Source organism: Artemia sp. Qi Xiang Cuo, chromosome 17 (genome assembly GCF_049724085.1).
Source record: "Artemia sp. Qi Xiang Cuo chromosome 17, ASM4972408v1, whole genome shotgun sequence".
NCBI classification, from domain to species: domain Eukaryota; kingdom Metazoa; phylum Arthropoda; class Branchiopoda; order Anostraca; family Artemiidae; genus Artemia; species Artemia sp. Qi Xiang Cuo.
Genome location: NC_142810.1, coordinates 58,379,890 through 58,399,254, shown reverse-complemented (window position 1 = coordinate 58,399,254; position 19,365 = coordinate 58,379,890). Strand labels below are relative to the sequence as shown.

At 33.6% G+C, this 19,365-nt stretch overlaps 1 protein-coding gene across 1 annotated transcript; it reads right to left on the bottom strand.

The window, feature by feature from the left end:
* Nucleotides 1-8,461: 8,461 nt before the first annotated feature.
* Nucleotides 8,462-9,208, bottom strand: LOC148942407 (putative E3 ubiquitin-protein ligase makorin-4). Its single transcript, XM_089103315.1, has one exon. The coding sequence runs from the start codon at nucleotides 9,206-9,208 to the stop codon at nucleotides 8,462-8,464; it is 747 nt and encodes a 248-aa protein (XP_088959441.1).
* Nucleotides 9,209-19,365: the final 10,157 nt, after the last annotated feature.

Sequence of the window (19,365 nt, the reverse complement as noted above, 5' to 3'; positions counted from 1 at the left end):
GCGCTGTCGTCACTGTAGCTTCCAAAATTCTAACTTTGGTTTGCAGACTTATCTTCCTGTTTTTCTCCAAACTTTATTTTTCTTAAAATTATTCTATCCCTCTTCTATATTGTTAAATTTTAAACTCTCCTGCTTAGTATTCCACTTTTACTTGAAAGTTTCTTAAAATTGTCATCCTGGAGTCTACCAACATCATAATTCCCCGGGAGGTAGTTACCCTTGTGAAATTTCAGCTTTAGATCAACCCTAGACACTATTAGATGGTGATCTTTTCTTTTAACATCAATAACATCGCTCCTATATACCCTAATATTATGCATTGATCCTGCCAGTCTTCGGTTTACAATAACACAATCAATAAGGTTTGCTGTCTTACCGTCACACGAGTACCATGTTAACTTATGGGCAATTTTATAACAAAACACCGTTTTGGTTAAAATTAGATTGTTATGTTTACAAAATTGCAGCAGTCTGTAGCCATTAGTGTTTTCTTTTCCTAAACCAAATTTACCTGGGCTAGGATACCATCCATTCCTGTTTCTACAGACCCGGGCGTTAAATCTCTTTACAACCCACATTTTTTGTACAGCTTACTGTTTGAGATACTGTTTGATGACTTACTGTTTGAGTGATAAATGTAATATTAAAATCTTAATGAACAAACTATTCTAAGTTCTACAGGTTTTCAAAAAAAACTTCATATCTGAAAGCCATGGTAAATGCTAATGAACCAATAGTGGCCCCACAAAAAATATTCCAGTGGAAATTTTAATGAGCCGTTGAGGTAATATTTTAAGCGTGAGTCAGAAAAGAACTTCCAAGAGACTCAAAATAACTTCTCAGAGCCTTTACTGGTAGATATAGTAAGCGTGGTTTGATTTTTCTAAAGGAAAGGGGGGGAATCAGCCTCGATCACTGGATTTAGCACAGTCGTTCATAATACAGCCTTAGAGCAATAAAGGTGTTATGTCTTTGAACTACTGAAGCGCATCGTCAAAATACCACAAGAAGAAAAATGTGTCCCGGACAAAGTTTTAACTTTTGTTGGCGAAAACCTTAATCATGGACATTCTTCTTAATTATACGACATTTGATATCTTTAGATCGTCATTTATATATTAATTAAGAAGAATATCCTTGATCATAGCAAAAAATTCAAAAATTCTTCACAATCAAAAAGTCTGGAGAATTTTGGTTGTGAGATTTCTTTTTCTTCCTTATGATAATAACTACAATAAAATAAAATTTATTTTGAAATTTTCTTTTATGTTATAAGTTTCAGTTCACGAAGTAAAATTATTGTTGCTAAGATAAATATTTTTGCATTTTATATAGTAATTTTGAACTGAGAGACGTAAGAAAATTATTTTATTTAAAAAATTTCAGGAATGATTCTGGTTTTAATTCAAAAATCAGGTTTTTTGTTAAAACTCTAAAAACATTACTGCACTTTATGTCTACTAGCTTTTTATAATGTAAAAAACTATTTATTTTATATAAGAATATTTACGTGCCTTTTATAATGTTAAAATTGAAATCCTTTTTATAACTATATCTGAGTGCCTTTTATGATAATTAATTAAAAAAAACTTTTTCCAAAAAATAAGTTTTTCAAAGAAAAGTAAAGAACTCCATTAAACCAAAAATGGACAAAAATAAAATCGAATAATCTACCAACGGTGAAACTACCACAAGTCAGCACTGATAAATAAATGAAACCCAAAACAAAGAGAAATTACAATAAATAATCGAGTCAAACTCAAAACGAGCAGAAATTAACATAAGTAGGACTTAAAACCCCTATGCCTTTCCAAGGGTAGAACATAATTTGCACTTTACTGAAAAAAATATAATTTTTTTTTCCTTTTACAACTTAAATAAATCAAATGATATTAACAATTTGATTAATAAATATCAGTATATATATTAAACTGACAATGCAGATTCATTTGCATTTTTTTTCAGTAAAGTGCAAATTATGTTATGCCCTTGGGAAGGCAAAGAAATTATATTTTCTTTGCCTAGAAAAGAAAATGAGCGATTTTTGAAGTTTCTACCACAACGCTTTCTATAAAACCTTATATGCTCCCATGGAAAAACTTACAACCCTTGCCTTGAGGGCTGTGGGGGGAGTGTCATCCTCAAAGACACAATTCCGGACCTTTCAACTACGTTGAACAAAATGGCTATGTTAAAATTCTGATTGCATGTGTTTGAATGAGCCCCTTTTGAAGTTTCTACGACAGCGCTATCTATAAACACCTTATATGCCCCCAGGGAACAACTTACAACCTTTGCCCTGGGGGCTCTCGGGGGTTTGTCATCCTCAAATATTTCCAGAACTTTCAACTACGCTGAATAAAATGGCAAGCTCTAAACTTTGATTGAAAGTGTTTGGGGAAATGGTGGGTGTGAGAGGGGGTTTTGTTGCTCTCCATTCACTTGTGACTATTAAAAAGGACACTATCCCTTTGAATTTCTAATCGAATGAGCCCATTTTGAAGTTTCTACGACAGAATTTTCTATAAAACCTTATATGCCCGCAGGGCATAACTTACAACTCTTGTCCTGAGGGGTGTGAGGGGGTTATATCATCCTGAAAGACCTGATGTCCAGAATTTTCAATACGTTGAAGAAAATGTCAATCTCAAAATTTTGATTGTATGTGTTTGGGGAAATAGTGGGCGTGAGAGGTGAATGAGTTGGTCTCCAATCACTTTCGACTACTAAAAAGGTTACTAGCCCTTTCAATTTCCAGTCGAATGAGCCCTTTTTGAAGTTTCTACGACACCGTTTTCTATAAAAACCTTATATGCCCCCAGGGCATAACCTACAACCCTTGCCCTGAGGGCTATGGGGAGGGGGGGGGGGGGTTGTCAACCTTAAAGACCTAATGTTCAAAACTTTAAACTACGTTGAACAAAATGGATATTTAAAATTTTGATTGGATGTGTTTGGGGAAAAGGTGGGCGTGAGAGGAGGGGCTAATTGCCCTCAATTCACTTTCGACTGTTAAAAATGGCACTAGCCCTTTGAATTTCCAATCGATTGAGCCTTTTTTCAAGTTTTTATGACGAAGCTTTCCATAAAAACCTTATATGTCCCCAGGGCAAAATTTATAACCCTCGCCCTGAGGGCTTTCGGGGAGCGTCCTGCTCAAAGATATAATTTCCGGACCTTTCAACTACGCTGAACAAAATAGCTATCTTAAAAAGTTGATTGGATCTGTTTGGGGGAGATTTGGGCGTGAGAGGGGGGTTAGTTGCCCTTCAATCACTTTTGACTATTAAACAGGGCACTATCCCTTTTAATTTCCAATCGACTGAGCACTTTTTGAAGTTTCTACGACAAAGCTTTCTATAGAAACCTTGTATGCCCCCAGGGCATAACTTACAACCCTTGCCCTGAGGGCTGTGGGGGAGTGTCCTCCTCAAAAATCTAATTTCTATTTTGAAATTAATTATGCTGAACAAAATGGCTATCTCAAATTTTTGATTGGATGTGTTTGGGGAATTGGTGGGGGTGAAAGGGGTGTTATTTGCCTTCCAATCACTTTCGGCTATTAAAAAGGACAAGCCACTCCAATTTCCAATTGAATGAGCTCTTTTCGAAGTTTCTAAGACAACTCCTTCGATACGAAGTGTCCTGGTCTAAGACCTAGGAAAAAAACAAATAAAAAACAAAAACAAAATAATACATTGTGCGAACACCCTTCTTTCCTTAGGCAGCGCTATTGCGCTCCCTATGATATTAAAAATGAAATCCTATTTTGATTTTCGACCGCAAGATGATGCTAATAACATTCGCTACTCTGGTGTTTTACAAAAATATATATTTTTTTAATGCAACTAAAAATTGATTTTATGATTTGTTTATTAATAACAAAATGTTTCTAGATACAGCCATTTCTGGTGCTAGATTCTAGATACAGCCAAATCGGTGCTAGATTACAGTGCCTAACCAGTATAAGTAAGTACATCATTATAGTGACAACTGAGAAAAACGGAAGAAAAACTGAAAAATGTATCCCAGCCAAGCAACCAAAATGTCTATTTCAAGAAAACATCACCACAGAAGAAATTGAGGTAGCATTCTAAAACATAAAAAAAACATATTTAAATTAGATAGAAAGGCTGCTGAATGGAAGAGGGCTCAAGCACGCATAAGGACGTGATCCAGAATTTAAGAAAATGTTACATGAAGGACCGGTGCAGCTTATTATAAATGCAGATTATTATGTAAGTTTCATCGGTATTATGTTTTTAGAGATACATGAAACATAGTAAAGAACAAACCAAGGCATATAGTTACTAAAGGTTAATATAATAAAAGTAATTTTTTGAATAGTTGCTTTCCTGGGGAATTACAACATAGTTGACTTACTCAACTGTATTTTTTTGTGTTTATCTTTGAAAAACCGTGTCGAGGTAATATATTTAAAGATGCACTAGCTGAAGGATGTGTTCTTCAAGGCTTGTGAAAGTATTTTTTGTAATTTGTAATTTTTGTGATTTTGTAATTTGTTATAAGATCTGATTTAGATCATCGCTCCAGCGTTCGTCACTAGATCATGTATAACTGCTAAGTTTATGGGTATTTCTTCTTCTTTTTTTTCGTTTATTGCTCCCCGTCTTTTTCTTTTTTGTATGACGGGTTTTTCAATAAATAATAATAATAATAATAATTGTTGACCTTAACCTTGATGAATAAACCGAATGTTATGCACAATAGAAAAATTACAATCGACGATGGTTGCAGCGGGAGCAACCTAGTAAAGACGAACACTGAACATACTAAGAAATACAATAACCCACAACTCCTAAAAGTAGTATCAGATCAAAACACAAAGTAAACTATTAGAACCACCTTGTCCGAAACTCTTATAAGGGAAACTAACTCTCCCTTGGCCTGAACAACAAAGAAAATATGTTGGCTTTGAAAACAAGATAAGTGGCTTGAACTATGGTATTCAGGGTCAGAGGCATTTTTTTCCGTTCTTTCTCCTCAGCTAGAAGGGCACTTGAAAATCATATCGAGTTGTTTAATGGTTAATTTTAAAGGACATTGATGTATTTAAAAATCTTTCGTAATTATCAATAATAAATTTCAAAATAGAATCAATTTTCTACGAAAACCTGCGTTTGTTCACCATTTGAATTTGTGATTTTAGCAGTAGTAAGAGACGAATTCGTCTCGTAATAACAAAAAAAATAGCTCGAGATTCCTAAAAATAGTGTCAGGTTAAAACACAAAGCACACCATTACAAACTCCTTGTCCGAAAATCCTATAAAGGAAACTTACAGTCCCTTGGCTTTAACAACAAGGAAAATCCATTGGCTTGAAAAATAAGGAAAGTTGCCTCAAACACGATATTCTGCATCAAAAGCATCTTTGTTTTTTTTTTCTACCAGGGCAAGCGGGTCAGCAGAACATCATAGAGAGTGGTTTAATTGCTTATTTTAAAGGGAATTGCTACATCTAGTTCCTTTGCAATTAACAAAAAAAAAATCAAAATTTTACAAAAACTGCATTTTAGTGCTAATTCTCAAGTGGTGGGTCTCACGGGGTACCAAAATGTCTTTTACGATTCCAACTGAGAAAAAGCCGTAGGCATTGGAAGATTTCACCAGTAGAAAGTTGCTTTTCTAGGGTATAGTGCCATAATTGCCTTACTTAGCTGCCCAGTTCTTTGTGGTTCCTCTCTTAATATTCAAACTAAGGAAAAGCCATAGGCTATTTCCTACTTGTAACTATTTTTTCACGGTTGTACAACCTAGTAAGAGACGTTAATTACCCATAGTAACAAAACATAGCCAAATATTATATTAAAAAAACAAACTATGGCAAATAGCGTGGTCATCAAGATTATTTTTTAACAGTGGTAAATGACTGAAAATTTCTGACAGTACGTTCATGTTATATATTGTTTACAAATAAAACTAAATGCTGGTACATCATGGTTACAGTAGAAGTTGAAACCTAGTAAAAGACGAACACAGCCAATAGTAACCAAAGTACAAGAAGGATCTGTATAGTTCATTATAAATGTGCCTTATGTAAGTTTAAGCTGTATCATGGTTATGCTGAATCTGAGTAAAGAACAAAATTCGGCATATCGTATCTAAAAGCTAAGATGAAACATTCATCTTTTCAGCAGTTATTTTTCTAGAATACGGTGCCATATTTGACTTACATAGCTGCCTAATTCTTTGAGATTACAGAACGCACGCCAAGTCTTGTTTGCGCATGTGTATTACCTACAGAAGACCACATCGTGGAGATACTTTTGACCTGAGGTGCTGGACAAAGTGTAACTACAAAAACAACTCCGTAAGTTTTGCCTGAAAGGAATTTTGTAGTTCTCTGGTTCACAGAAATCACGGCGCTAAGTTCATAAAGCTAAACAGGGTTTGTACGGCCAACCACCTTCCAATCTCTCACTTAGAGCATGGGAAGAATGTTATAAGGAACCTTTTTTTGATAAGAATCCTTCAAGCAGTGCAAAATTTTCTGCTTGTGTTCATTCACTACTGCCTGCTCGATTCACGCAATCACATATTCCTGCTGTTACAATCACTAGCATCCAAAATGGTTTACTGAAGTTGAAACCCTCGTTTTCATTCAGTGCTCTAACACCTTGTTAGAGCACAGAATGAACTTCATTCTCATCTCCAGTTGATTTTTCAAATGTTTTATGCAATCGAATCGTGCCAAATGGTTTTCTAATTGGCCATATATTGTCTGTGCTAAAGAGAGGTAAATCTCCAGATTATTGTGAATAATATAGCCAAATCACAGTTGCTTTTAATGTGAACAGCGTTCGAGTATGTAATAATGCCCATTACCACTTTTGAAGACTGCGGTGCAAATCAAATCGGTTTCTTGAAGTGTCCTGGTTGTCAACATGCCTATCAACTTCTGTCCAATATCCTTGTTCGTGCATAATACAAGAATACTTCAATTATGAATCATCATTAAGCAATTAATTCTTTTATTAAAGCGGGAATTAACAAAATCAATTCTTGATAGGCTCTTGTAGGGTTTTTCTAGTGTTGGTCTGCGAATTAATAGTTGTGAATTTTTAGCGTTTAGCTCTGATTACTCAGTTTCTGTTTATATCGGTACTTCTGCTATTTCTTTCATTGATTTATTTATGTATTACTAGGTTGCTAGCTATTACTGCAACCCGAATCTGGGAGCATGGTTCGCTTGTAAGTTACGTCAGACAAGAGGCAAACAACATAAGCGCGAAGAGCTATAGGGAAATCTTTTTGTAAGACAGTGTAGATAATTTGTATGAATATGAATATGTCCGAGGGCCGTCCTCAGCAAGACAAAAATAAATAAAGGAAAAAAGACTCAAAACAGTGTGGTCTTCGTTTCTATTTTTTTTTACAAGAGAGGCAATATGTTGTCAAATAATGAAAAGTCTCCAATATAGTTATGATTCGATTGTACCGAATTGGGGTAGATTTCGCTGGATAGATCTTGGAAAGATTTTCTCGCCCTGTGTTGCGGTGACCTGACAGGAAGAGATATGTCACGCCTTAGAAAAAATGAATTTAGGCTTTGTAAATATTTCCTATATCCTCCTACTACGCACAGTAATTCCAAAGAATTCAGAATTTCCATTTCCAGGATCCTTTGTATCATTTAGATAGTATTGAGCTCCATCCTAAGCATAAATCAGCATCAGCGATGTCACGCATCGTGCCTCTTTTTTGTGTGAATAGTTCTTTAAGTAATTTATGATGTCCAATTGTTTTCTTATTTCTTATATACTCCACTTGTTTCTTTGTGTTTTTATAGTAGGTTTGCAAATAAATAAAAAATTAAATAGTAAATAAAAATAATATAAAACTAATCTTTTTTCTTAAAAAATTCTGGTCAATAATTTGGATATGAAGTTCTTAGTTTCAGAAGTTGTGTATACTTTACAAAAGGTCACATGAATTATAATAAGGCCATGAATGATAGAGCCATGAATGATAAATGATATGACGTCATCTTTGAAACAGTATTTTCTAGTTTTTTATCTTCCTCTTTCATGCTTCCCCGGTTGGGTACATATTTCCCCGGTGTGGTTTCTGCTGTTAACCACATCCGAGCACAAAATACCCCTTATTTTATTGTATACTCGAAGTCGTAAACCATAATGACATTCACCATTTCCTTCTTATTTTGACACGTTCCTTTTTTATATGCCTGATGAAACCTTAATAAGATTTATCTTAAACCCTAATTACCTTTTTACCTTTTCCGTTTTATATACCTGATGAAACCTTAATGACATATTTTAAACTCGAATATTATTTATCTTTTTGTTTTTATTTTGACATTTACGTTTTCCTTTTTATATACCTGATGATACTTTAATGAAACTTATCTTAAACCCTAATGGCACTATCAAGTGGAACAGAAGCATTAATGTTCAGTTTCTCATTAAGATTTATTTTCTCATCAATTTGTTTTATCACCAGGAAGGGCATGAAGGTAAAAACATTTTTTACCAAACGGACATTTGCGCCTTCCTTCTTTGTAGTATCGACAAGTTTTAGTTCTTAAAGTTTGTTTATATTTCCTAATTAGCCTCTTCTTTTCTTCCTTCGACTCGATCCAAAAACAGCTTGGAAAAACAAAGTCAGAATGAACACGACACTCTGGACAAGATCTTACCACTTTTTTATCAAGAGTCTGCGTTTGTCGCCAAGATCTGATGCAGTCAAGGCAGAATGTGTGACTACAATTAGGCAAAAGTCCAAAGCGCTGTCTACTCGATAAAGGTTTTTCCCAAACTTTTTCCAAACATACGCCACAGACTTTGTCTTCAGACTCGGCCACATCGAATGAAAATCTCATATGGTTTTCATGCAGCCCTAGACATTCATGGATATGTTTCGCCTTATGTTGCTCATTCCCAGGGAGTATGCAGGGTATGTCACAGTACTTGCATATTTCACCGTGAATATAAAAACAATTTTCTTCACCATAACGACAAGACCCCAAAAGATTGAAAGGACACAATATTATTTCATCAGGAAATTCATATTTATTTTGGCACGGATGCAAGGATACATCTTCATCATTTTTGTCTCCTTCGTACGTGAATTGACAATGTTTAGGAATAAAATGGTTTGATTGAGAGTTCTGAGAAACATTTTGAGAAGCCAGTTTTTGTTCATTTTGTTGCATCCACATACCAAACATTTTAAACTTTTGAGAAGCCACCTACTGTTGCATTAAGTATGTGGTCCTAAATCTCGCGTCGAGTAGCAAGAGCCTATCAAAAATCAAAACTAGTTTTAAAATTTTCAGATATTTTTCTAGTTTTAATTAAAAATTTACAATTATTGCTCAGACCCCATAAACATTTTTGCAGTTTACATAATAGCTCCAGCTATCCATGAAATAAAATTGTTTTATTTACAATTTTCAGGTATTATTCTAGTTTCAGTTCACCAATCAGATATTTTGTTAAGACTCTAAAGGAACAACTACATTTTATATAACTATATCTACATGCTGTGGATTATGTTAAATCTTAAAAACCTATCAAACCTATCAAAAATCAAATTGATTTTAAAATTTTTAGATATTTTTCTTTTTTTAGTTAAAAAATCAAAATTATTACTCAGACACCATAGATATTTTTGTGCAATTTACATAATAACTCTAGCGATCCATTTAAAGTTTTTAGGGACTACTCTGGTTTCAATTCATCAATCAGATATTTTGATAAAACTAAAGGAATTACTACATTTTATATAATTATATCTAGTTTTTGTTTATGTTAAAAATACTATTTTGATCTTCATATGCAAGATGATGTTAATAACATTTGCTATTACAGTGTTGTACAAAAATGTAGCTTTTAGTAAAAAATCGATTCGATTTACAATGTGCAGTGGTTTGTATTTTACTAGGTTTCAGCTATATTCGATGACACTAGCATATATCCTATTTATAATAAACTGTATCGATCTTTTATGCATTTCCCGAAGTTATAATAACTCAATCTACTACAGTGATGTAGGAAAATGTAATTTTTCGTAACAATTGATTATATTTAAAAAAATTAAAAAAATAATTTCCTTTAAAATCCACATCAATTTCCTTTCAAATGATCCATTAAACAGCTCTATACGATGTACGAGCGCCAAGCTATCTGAAGAAAAAAAGAAAACAAAAGTGATGCCGTTTACGCCGAATATCGTGGTTTCAGCCACTTTTCTTGATTTTCAAGCCAATATGTTTCCCTTGTTATTCAAGCCAAGGTACAGTAATTTTCCTATATAGGGGTTTCGGACAAGGCAGTTATAATAGTGTACTTTTTTTTTTATCTGACTCTATTTTTACAAGTTATGGGTTATTGTAGTTTTTACTATGGGACGTGATCGTCTCTTCCTAGGTTGCTAGCTACTGCTGCAACACAGATAGGCAAGAGTTTGTTTTTTTATTATAAAATTAAATAAATCAATCTCCTTTCAAATGAGCCATTAAACATCTCTCTATTATTTTCCAGTGCCGAGCTAGCTGAGGAGAAAAAACGGAATTAAGTAATTAGGACTTAGCAAAAAATAAAACTAATTTTTAAATTTTCAGGTATTTTTATAGTTTTAATTTAAAAAATAGAATTATTGCTCAGACAACATAAATATTTTTGAAGTTTACATTATAACTTTAGCGAGCAATTTAAAATTTTTAGGAATTACTCTAGTTTTAATTCACTAATGAGATATTTTGTTAAGACTCTAAATGGATTACTGCATTCTATATAACTATATCTACATGTTTTTGATTATTTTAAAAACACTATTTTGAGCTTCATATATATGATGATGTTAACATTTGCCACTACAGTGTTGTACAAAAATGTAGTTTTTGGTAGAAAATAAATTCTATTTACTATGTGCAGTGGTTTGTTTTTTACTAGGTCTCAGCTATATCCGATGACACTAGCATATGCCCTTATTTATAATGAACTGTATCGATCTTTTATGTATATCCTGGTGTTATAATAACACGAGCTACACCAGCGTTATAGAAAAATGCAGTTTTTCGTAAAAAATTGATTTTATTTTAAAAATAACTTTCTTAAATTACAATTTTTTTATCCACATCAATTTTCTTTAAAATGAGCCATTAAACAACTTTCTATGGTCTTCCAGTGCCAAGCTATCCGAGGAAAAGAAAAAAAGGATAGAAAAAAGATACCGTTCATGCAGAATATCGTGGTTTCAGCCGTTCAGCCGCTTTTCTTGGTTTTCAAGCCAATATATTTCCTTTGTTGGTCGAGACAAGGAACGCTAATTTTCCCACATACGGGTTTCGGACAAGGCGGCTCTAATAGTGTACTTTGTTTTTTGATCTGACTCTATTTTTAATAGTTATGGGTTATCGTAATTTTTATTATGGGACGCGATCTTCTCTTGCTAGGTTGCTAGCTACCAGTGCAACCCAGATGAAGCGTTAATAATTGCTAAGAAAAAAACGTCTATTACATAAAGAATTATAAATTTTCATTTCAAAGATTATAATAGTTCAGAAGAAACTTATTATATTATTCGAATTATTATGCAGTTTTCACAAACTTTTACGCTTATATAAATCCGTATTTGTCGATGTATTCATTTATCTATCTCCGTTGATTCTACTGCAGACACCAAACTTCATAATGGGTTCTTAATTGATACACGTCATTGGTTTTGCTGTATGAAATTATGAGCCAATAAAAAGAACAGAAAGTTTTGAGACATAACTTTTTTCAATAAATAGATTCTGTTTAACCATGGCTTCTGATTCTACTGACAGAAGTCACTCTGTACTTACGGTTCTTTACCATAGATGCTTTCATAAACAAAATTAAAATCTGCATAAACATTGAACTATGGCATACAAATCCGTAGAAACATTGGTTAGTTTTATGGCATATTCTTTTACGAGTAAATTTGGAATTAACTTGTCAAGCGATCATACCACAATCGAAGAGAAAAACTATTTTTTAACTACCTAGACTCTGGTGCGTAAGGCCTTATTTTTTCTTTTATTCTTTTCTTTTATTCTTTTATTCTTATTTTATCTTTTCTTTTATTCCTTTTAAAACAAAAATTTTACTAAGATTTTAGGTGAGGGAGATTGTAAGGAGGCCTTATTTTTGTGTAGCTTGGGTAACTCAATTTGAGTAAAAGTTGGAATCTTCTTTGCTCCAACAGATCATAAGTAAACCGACTATTTCAAATTAGCTTAATTGTAAAAATACCTTCTATTTGTATGCAATCGTAAATCTTGAAAATTTTAAGGAGGCCTTATTTTTGTGTAGCTTGGGTAACTCAATTTCAGTAAAAGTTGGAATCTCCTTTGCTCCAACAGATCAGAAGTAAACTGACTATTTCAAATTACCTTAATTGTGAAAATACCTTCTATTTGTATGCAGTCACAAATCTTGAAAAGACATTTCTTTGTTTAAGCATCAAACGACATTTAAAGCCGCAATAAATATTTGAAGACCTAATCTAGACCAGTGTTGTATAAGACAGAAAAGAATGTCCTAAGTGTTACGACATTTTAAGTTTTAGAATCAAGAAATACAAATTGGACATTGACTTTTAATATTTTTACACTCTTTATATCTATAGTAGAAATTCTTTCAATAGGACTGATATTCAAAAAATTAAGAGAATTATAGACAGACTATCGAGACAAAAACTTTTGGGGGTTCCATTTAGAAGTAGTATAAGGAGAAACTGAGTTAAATTGGATCTTAGTAAAGTTGTGTTTCTTTTCTTTTATTCCTTTTAAAACAAAAATTATACTAAGATATTAGGTGGGGGAGATTGTAAGGAGGCTTTATTTTTGTGTAAATTTGGTAACTCAATTTCAGTAAAAGTTGGAATCCCCTTTGCTCCAACAGATCAGAAGTAAACCGACTATTTAAAATTAGCTTAATTGTGAAAATACCTTCTCTTTGTATACTATCGTAAATCTTGAAAAGACATTTCTTTGTTTAAACGTCGAACGACATTTGAACCCGTAATAAATAATTGAAGACCCAATCTAGAACAGTGTTGTATAAGACAGAAAAGAATGTCCTAAGTGTTACGACATTTTAAGTTTTAGAATCAAGAAATACTGAAAAAAACTACTTTTTAACAAAAAGGTTGGTGATTGGCTAAAAATACGGGGGAAAGGTCGCTAAGCAAATCAAGTACTAAATTGAATAAAATGTACGGATCAGAGACATATCGGGATAGTTTTGCCTGGGAACCTAGGAACTAAGTAAGTGAAGTTCTTTTTAACTAGGATAAAAAGCTTCAACCAGCCTGTGTAAATTTCCTTTGAGAATAACTCTGAAATAAAGTAATAACCATCAGAGAGGTTTCTGTCGCTTGGGCTAAATCAAGATCCTACTTTAAATTAATTTAATACTTAAATTTGAGCCATTTAAACTGAAATTGGAGTCAGGGCGAAAAATCTCCTTTGAGGGTTGTCCATGGGTTTATAAAGGGTTTTGAATCTTACTGATAGTGAGGTAACCCTGAGGCCTTTGGTTATTAATTAAAGGATGTGTAATCTAATTAAAATAAATTAAAAGCGGAAAAATGCATGTGTAAATAACTTAGACTCTAGATTTTATTATATTTGGTGATTGGTTTTATAATTCGATTAGTGTATTTTACTCAGCAAAGACTTTGGCCATTTAAACAAAAGGCAGCATTTTAAAGATTAAAATAAGATAACATTAATTTCTTCCTAGAACTCAAACTTGTAGAGGAAGCTTCGAATGACCAAAGATTTAGAGCTTCCCTTTTCCACCTAGTGACCCTTGGAACTTAACCTAGCATTTATAAAAATCTTACATATAAGAAAATTGGGACTATTGGACACTAATATTACTCCACCCTTGTGCATTCTCTGACGTGCATAAGAAAGGGAACCTTATTCCGGTTTTTAGTCACTCTTTCATTTCGTTAACCCCTGCCGACTGTGTGTACAAAGGCGACCTCGATGTGTATACAGATAGGTTAGGGAGAAAGGGAAGTTATATTTTCAAACTAAGAATTTCCAGTCCTTTCTGTCAAGACATATTCAATTAATAGTTTTGCCTGCTGAAGTTAAATTTTATCAAAAGTCCAAGCAACATCTTGGTTTAGGTTAAAAAAATAAATTGCTATCTAATCAAGTACGGTTATTCTTAGTTTTTGGCTCACCCGAGAAACAATAATTTGACCTAAACGATCTTAAGACCCCAAAACTCAAGCTTTGCCTAGCTATGCAAGTGTAACGCTTTTAATTAGAAGTATTCGATAGCCTTAAAACTAAAATAATCCCTTTTTTAGTGAACGACGTGGGCCATCGAGGAAATTTTCTGAACAACGGACACGCTCGCAATATATGATTAGCTAACCCTGAAGAGATCTGTTGGAAGAGTCTATAATAATAAGAATTGCAAATTTTTCTCTTTTTATTTTATTTAATAATAAATATTAGTTGTCACTGGATTTTGAGTACCGATTCTTTCCAAACGCCTCAGTTTTATCACGCTACCAAATTTTAGTCCTAAGAAGTAGGGCAATCTTACAACTGGTGTCATCGGTACTCAAGTTCAGTACAGTTTTCGTTTCAGGGGGTGGATTAATAAAAATTATAAATTTTGGTAAAATTTATTCCTCTGTTCCTCCCAAGAAGGTGTGTGTTCAGTTTGTCCGACGATTATCTTCAAGCTTAGCAGCGACAGAAAAGTTTGAAAAATGGTTCATTTAAGCAATACATTTATATAACTTGACTTGAAAGGAAGTTTAGACAGCTTTTACCTTCCTAGAACTTTTTTCTTTCTTCTCTTTTTCTTTCTCTTTGTTACAAGTTCCAATAAGCGTCTCGTCTGTAACTTACTTAACTCCTTTTAAAAGAGATAGGGCCACAGGTTAATCATCTTTAAGAGTGTGTAATCATAATATCTGTCTTGAGGGTTAATTTAAATCGAGATATTGAGCTAATTCTCACACAATTTATAAACGAATTCATTTTAGTGTTTGAAAAAAAATTAAGGGTTCTAAACGTTTCCCACACTAAGAGTTGAAAAACATAGAGCCATCATGAGTTAAAATGAAAACAAAATCAAAGAATTCGAAATTCCACTATGACAAGCGGAAAAAGAATAAACGCTCTAAAAGAGCAACATAGAGACGCCCCTATCACGTATAGGCTTCAAAATCTATTTGTAGAACTGACACCTCCCATCTCGTTACTAACATATCCAAATGAGATCCACTCCTGGATTACGACCCTTAAACACATACAAAGGAGTTTAGGAAAAAAAGATGTTCCTATGATTATCAACCTATTTGCTACACACGGGGAGGAATTCAAAGATTTGCAACAAGTTTAGATATTTCTAAAATCAGGTATCTAGATCATTTAGAAAGACTTTCAAAAAAAGCTTTTTTACGTGAAAAACTAGCTGCGCAAAAACTACAAGAACTCATTTCCGTGAAACACAGGTCATCCGAGCTGGTACACCAATTTTACTCCCGAATTAGTAGAAAGGCACTAGAGTATGCAAGAAATTCTCCTGGTATAAGGGCAGATGACATAACTATTTGTATTTTTAAAAGTGGTATGCTCCCTTCAATTGGAAGGAAAGTTTTTGAACAAACTAAAGCAACAGACGACAAAGATGAATTATTAGCGCTGGCAAAGAGATTTGAATCGATTGATTTAATGTATAGGGACTTTTCAGACATGTCTAGGGAGCAGCGGTGGTTGACTCAAGAGACAAGACTTTTCCTGAAGATCAAAGAGACGACTCTAGAGTAGAATTCTAAAACATAGGAAATTATAATCACAACCCAAAGAAATGTTTGAACTGTGGAGAGTCCTGCTATTTTAGGATAGATATTTCAGACTAACTAGGGGTAATTATTCCAGGAATAAATTTATTAAAAGAAAAAACTCTCACTAAGAATGTTGAACTTGCGGGGGTCCACATAGACAATCAAAATGTCAAAAACCTCCAACGTGTGTTCGCTGTGGTGAAACAGGACACAAAGCAAAATGTTGTTTAGCTCCAGCACCTATAAACCAACTCCAAAAAAATGTTTAGGACAATTTTTGCCGAAAGTACTGTGGCCTCCGGGCAATGGTTAGGGAACCACCAGAAGGCGCAGGCCCAGATTCCACAGTTTGTAGAGATAGTTTAATCATTAGGAGTAGACCTAGTGTGACTAGGAGTCACGAACAAGTCATGACAAGGAGTCATGTAATTCAGAGGGGAGTTGATGAGGCCCCTCTTAAAAATGCAAAAAGGGTTGCGTCTACCCCTTATTGATGCAAAATGGGTTACGTCTAGCTCTTAAGGATGCAAAATGGGTTGTGTCCACTTCCTAAGGAAGCAAAAAAGGTTACATCCATAGGGATGCACAAAAGGGTTGCATCCCAGCACGCAAAGGTTACATATGTATATGATCACAGAGTGTTCATGATAATGAACCTGGATTGAAGTCTCCCAGGCTAAAAAATTGAGACAAAGAAAGCAAGCACATTACTAAAATGGTTTGTAAAATAATCAGGATACCGAAAAATTTTCAAAATTTGACATTTTGGGTGGAGATCAGAACCAGAAATCTTGAATTTTGGAAAGAAAGGAAATCCCTGTTTTAGGAAAAGGTTAGGAAATCTCCATTTGGTTCCCGTGAATGGCTAATTGTATACAATGGACGATTCTTTCAAGAAAAAAAGACGTCAATTTAAGGTCATTTTATAAAAAAACTAGTTAATGGAGTCATCCTTTTCCTGCATTCAAGTCCTTTTTTGAGGGGGGTGGAGAGATGGGAGCTGTGAAAACCTTAAATAATTTAAGACAATATGGCGTCTTTGGAAATAAATGCTAACAGGTTGAAGAGGCACTAAAGAAGTATGACCTCTGTTAGAGAGGAGATAATGTTAGTGGTAGTTACCCTACAGAAAAAATATTTTCAGTCGTGACCTTTTTGATATTCGATTAATTGGTACCAGAGGAAAATCGCAACTTAGGGCGAATGTTGACCAATGCACATTGGTAAAAATATAGTAATAGCACCATCTAAGGAACATTGATAAGACTAAATCACATTGCCCATAGGATTTAGAATATTGTTAAAAATAAAAGGCACTGCCGAAAGGATTTAAATTATCTGTCAAAAATAGGATATGGATTATGAAAATTATACAAAGGTACTCCTTGTAACGTAGCCGCACACCAACTTAAAGTGGGAATAATTTGCGATTTTCTTTATCTAACAAAAGAGATGAGTTCAGAATCTTAAAAAGCTAAAGAATTTTATAAGTCGCATTTTTTCACATAGAGAACGGGTGTAGAATATTTTCCTCGTACAATATATTTTGTTATCGCCTTTGGTTTTTCAAGTCTTCCATTGTTGCTGGACCTTTTGGCATCTTTAAACACTCTTTAAAAGATTCCATTATAATTTGGAAAAATGTCTAATATCCTCACCAAAGTAGTCATGATTGTCAATAAAGGACAAGAGTTATGACTGAGCCGTCATTTTACTTGGTGACACCACGATTGAACTATAAAAGCTAAAGGAAAATCTTAAACATCTGAAGCATAGTTTGGAAAGCTTTTATTAAGACCTAGTTGTACCCAAATATTTTTTAATAACTTTTACCATATTCAGGATAAAGGACTAAACAGTCTACTGAATTTTGGAAGACGAAATTGAATATTTACTTTCTATTTACTTTCAGAATAAGGTTACTTCAACCATTGGCCTGGATGAAGTTAAGCAAATACAAGTTTCCTTGGAAGAAGGAAAAAGGAAAAGATCTAACAACAAATTGGACATTGACTTTTAATATTTTTACAATCTTTATATCTATAATAGGACTTCGTTTAACAGGACTGACATTCAAAAAAATTAAGAAAATTATAGACAGATTATCAAGACAAAAAGTTTCGGGGGTTCCATTTAGAAGTAGTATAAGGAGAAACTGAGTTACAATGGATCTTAGTAAAGTTGTGTTTCTTTTTTTTATTCCTTTTAAAACAAAAATTATACTAAGATTTTAGGTGGGGGAGATTTTAAGGAGGCCTTATTTTTGTATAGCTTGGGTAACTCAATTTCAGTAAAAGTTGGAATCTTCTTTGCTCCAACAGATCATAAGTAAACCGACTATTTCAAATTAGCTTAATTGTGGAAATACCTTCTCTTTGTATGCAATCGTAAATCTTGAAAAGACATTTCTTTGTTTAAACGTCGAACGACATTTGAACCCGTAATAAATATTTGAAGACCCAATCTAGACCAGTCTCGTATAAGAGAGAGAGGAACATCCTAACTGTTACGACATTTTAAGTTTTAGAATCAAGGCTTTGAAACACTGGAAAAAAATAACTTTTTAACAAAAAGCTTAGTGATTGGCTAAAAAGACGGGGGAAAGGTCGCTAAGCGAATCAAGTGCTAAATTGAATAAAATGTAAGGATCAAAGATAAATCGGGGTAGTTTTATCTCGGAGCCTAGGAACTGAGTAAGTGAATTTCTTTTTAACTGTGATAAAAAGCTTCCACTAGCCTGGTTAAATTTCCTTTGAGAATAACACTGAAATAAAGTAATAAACTTCAGAGTGATTTCTGTCGCTTGGGCTAAATCAAGATCCTACTTTGAATTAATTTAATACTTACGTTTGAGGCATTTAAACTGAAATTTGAGTCGGGGCTTAAAATCCCCTTTGAGGGTAGTTCATATATTTTTAAAGGGTTTTGACTCTTACTGCTAGTGAGGTAACCCTGAGGACTTTTGTTATTAATTAAAGGATGCGTAATCTAAAATTGATTAGAAGTGGAAAAATACGCGCGTAAATAGCTTCGTAGGACTCAAGATTTTATTCTATTTGGTGATTAGTTTATAATTCGGTTAGTATATCCTAACTAGCCAAGACTTTGGCCATTTAAACAAAAGGCAGCATTTTAAAGATTAAAATAAGATAAAATTAATTTCTTCCCAGAACTTAAACTTGTAGAGGAAGCTTCGAATAACCAAAGGCTTAGAAAGGGGGAAAACACCCTAACGAAGAAGTCAACGTTATGAGAGCTTTTGTGCTTCCCTTTTCCAGCCTAGTGACCCTTCGAACTTAACCTGGCATTTATAAAAATCTTACATATAAGAAAATTGGGTATATCGGACACTAACATTACTTCCTCCTTGTTTATTCTCTGACGTGTATACAAAAGGGGACCTTATTCCTCTTTTTATTTACTCTTTCATTTCGTTAACCCGTGCCGACTGTGTATACAAAGGCGACCTCGATGTATATACAGATAGAGTAGGGAGAAAGGGGAATTTTATTGTCAAACTAAGAATTTCAAGTC

Excerpts from the sequence above, each read along its gene's own strand:
- LOC148942407 (XM_089103315.1), bottom strand. The coding sequence starts at position 9,208 with ATGTTTGGTATGTGGATGCAACAAAATGAACAAAAACTGGCTTCTCAA.